This window comes from Gekko japonicus, unplaced genomic scaffold (genome assembly GCF_001447785.1).
Source record: "Gekko japonicus isolate JY-2015 unplaced genomic scaffold, Gekko_japonicus_V1.1 scaffold678, whole genome shotgun sequence".
Lineage (NCBI taxonomy): Eukaryota > Metazoa > Chordata > Lepidosauria > Squamata > Gekkonidae > Gekko > Gekko japonicus.
Window position 1 is genome coordinate 466,464 of NW_015164685.1, and position 1,254 is coordinate 467,717.

A 1,254-nucleotide genomic window follows, 5' to 3' on the forward strand; every position below is an offset into this window, starting at 1 on the left:
GCAGGGAGGGAGATCATATTGCCCAATTTTCTTTTTTAAAGTCTGCCTAGATGAAAGCATTGGCTACTGCACAAGTCTACCTTGTAAGGAAGGTTTTTTGTATAAGTTCAACCTTTTTCTTTTTTCTTCCTTCCTTCCTTTTTTTTGGTGTCCCAGCCCCTATTGCCGACGCCTCACCTCCTGCTTCCGTGTGATTCGCTGATGCTGACGTGCAATATTTAGAAAAAACAAAACAGGAAAAACAAAAAGGAAAAGGAAAAAAAAATGAAAACAACAAAACAGAACAAAAAAGAGAGATTTTTCTTCTGAAAATCTGTTTGTGTCCGAAGTGATGAGGTGGGGGCTTTGTGGCCCAAGTCCAGACGTCGCCCCAGTCCCGGTCCGCCTGCCTCCCCGACTCTCCCGTGCCACCCTGTTTGCTCCCTCCCTCCCTCCCTCTCCCCCCCACCCTAGACTTCCTGATCCTCGAAGACCTCGAGAAAGAGTGGGGGAAAGAGCTCTGTGGGGCATTCCACCTTCATGTGCAGGAAGCGGCTGGCGTGGCAAGCCCCGATCATGCGCAGGTCGGTCACCTTCATGAGGAGCTTGGGCCAGAAGTGGGGAATGTTGTGTTTGCGATAGTTGATGTAGTGTTCGAACGCCAACAGGTAGGTCTCTTGGCATTTCTCGATCTTGTCGACGCAGATCAGCCCGCTGCGGTCTGCCAAGGGAACGGAAAGAAGAATGCCAAGTCAGAGGGGGCCTTTGCGGCTGGACGGGAATCCGGCTAAAGGAAGCGGGGCTTTCTTCCTCCGCGACTGACTGTCCATTTCTCCCGGTCCCTAATCAGACTCCCTAAGTTTCAGGTTCGCCTCTTAAGTCTGAGTGCTGAGTCAGTTTTGTAGCCTCCGGCTCACACATTTTTGTCTTAACTCAGGAAGGAGGGGCTCCAGGGCAAATGACTGTATGCAGCAGCCAAATTGCTCGCTCACACCTTCAATGCCAGTAACTCACCAAGTAGAATTTTTGCTCACAAGACTCCACAGCTTACAGGGAGCGTTGGTTGTAGCCAGGGGTCATTTCCTGTGGGAGCACACAGGAGCAGAGCTCCAGCAGTAAGGAGCCCAGGGGGCGGGCACATGCAACAAGCCCTGCCCCTGCTCCCAGCAGCCCTCAGTCAGGCCACGAGGAGCAAGAAGCAGCCAGGTAAGTTGCAGAGCCCCCCCATCCCGCCTTCAGGTACAAGCTCTCCCTCCTCTGTGAGGGCAGATCTGC

The 1,254-nt window shown here is 52.7% G+C and overlaps 1 protein-coding gene across 1 annotated transcript in view; it reads right to left on the reverse strand.

Annotated features, from left to right (window-relative positions):
• Nucleotides 1-449: 449 nt before the first annotated feature.
• THRA (thyroid hormone receptor, alpha) overlaps nt 450-1,254 on the reverse strand; it is a 198,270-nt gene continuing 197,465 nt past the window's right edge. Inside the window, exon 9 of the mRNA XM_015409341.1 lies at nt 450-700. Within this exon, the coding sequence (XP_015264827.1) occupies nt 450-700 (251 nt within the window). The remainder of the gene's footprint in view (nt 701-1,254) is intronic.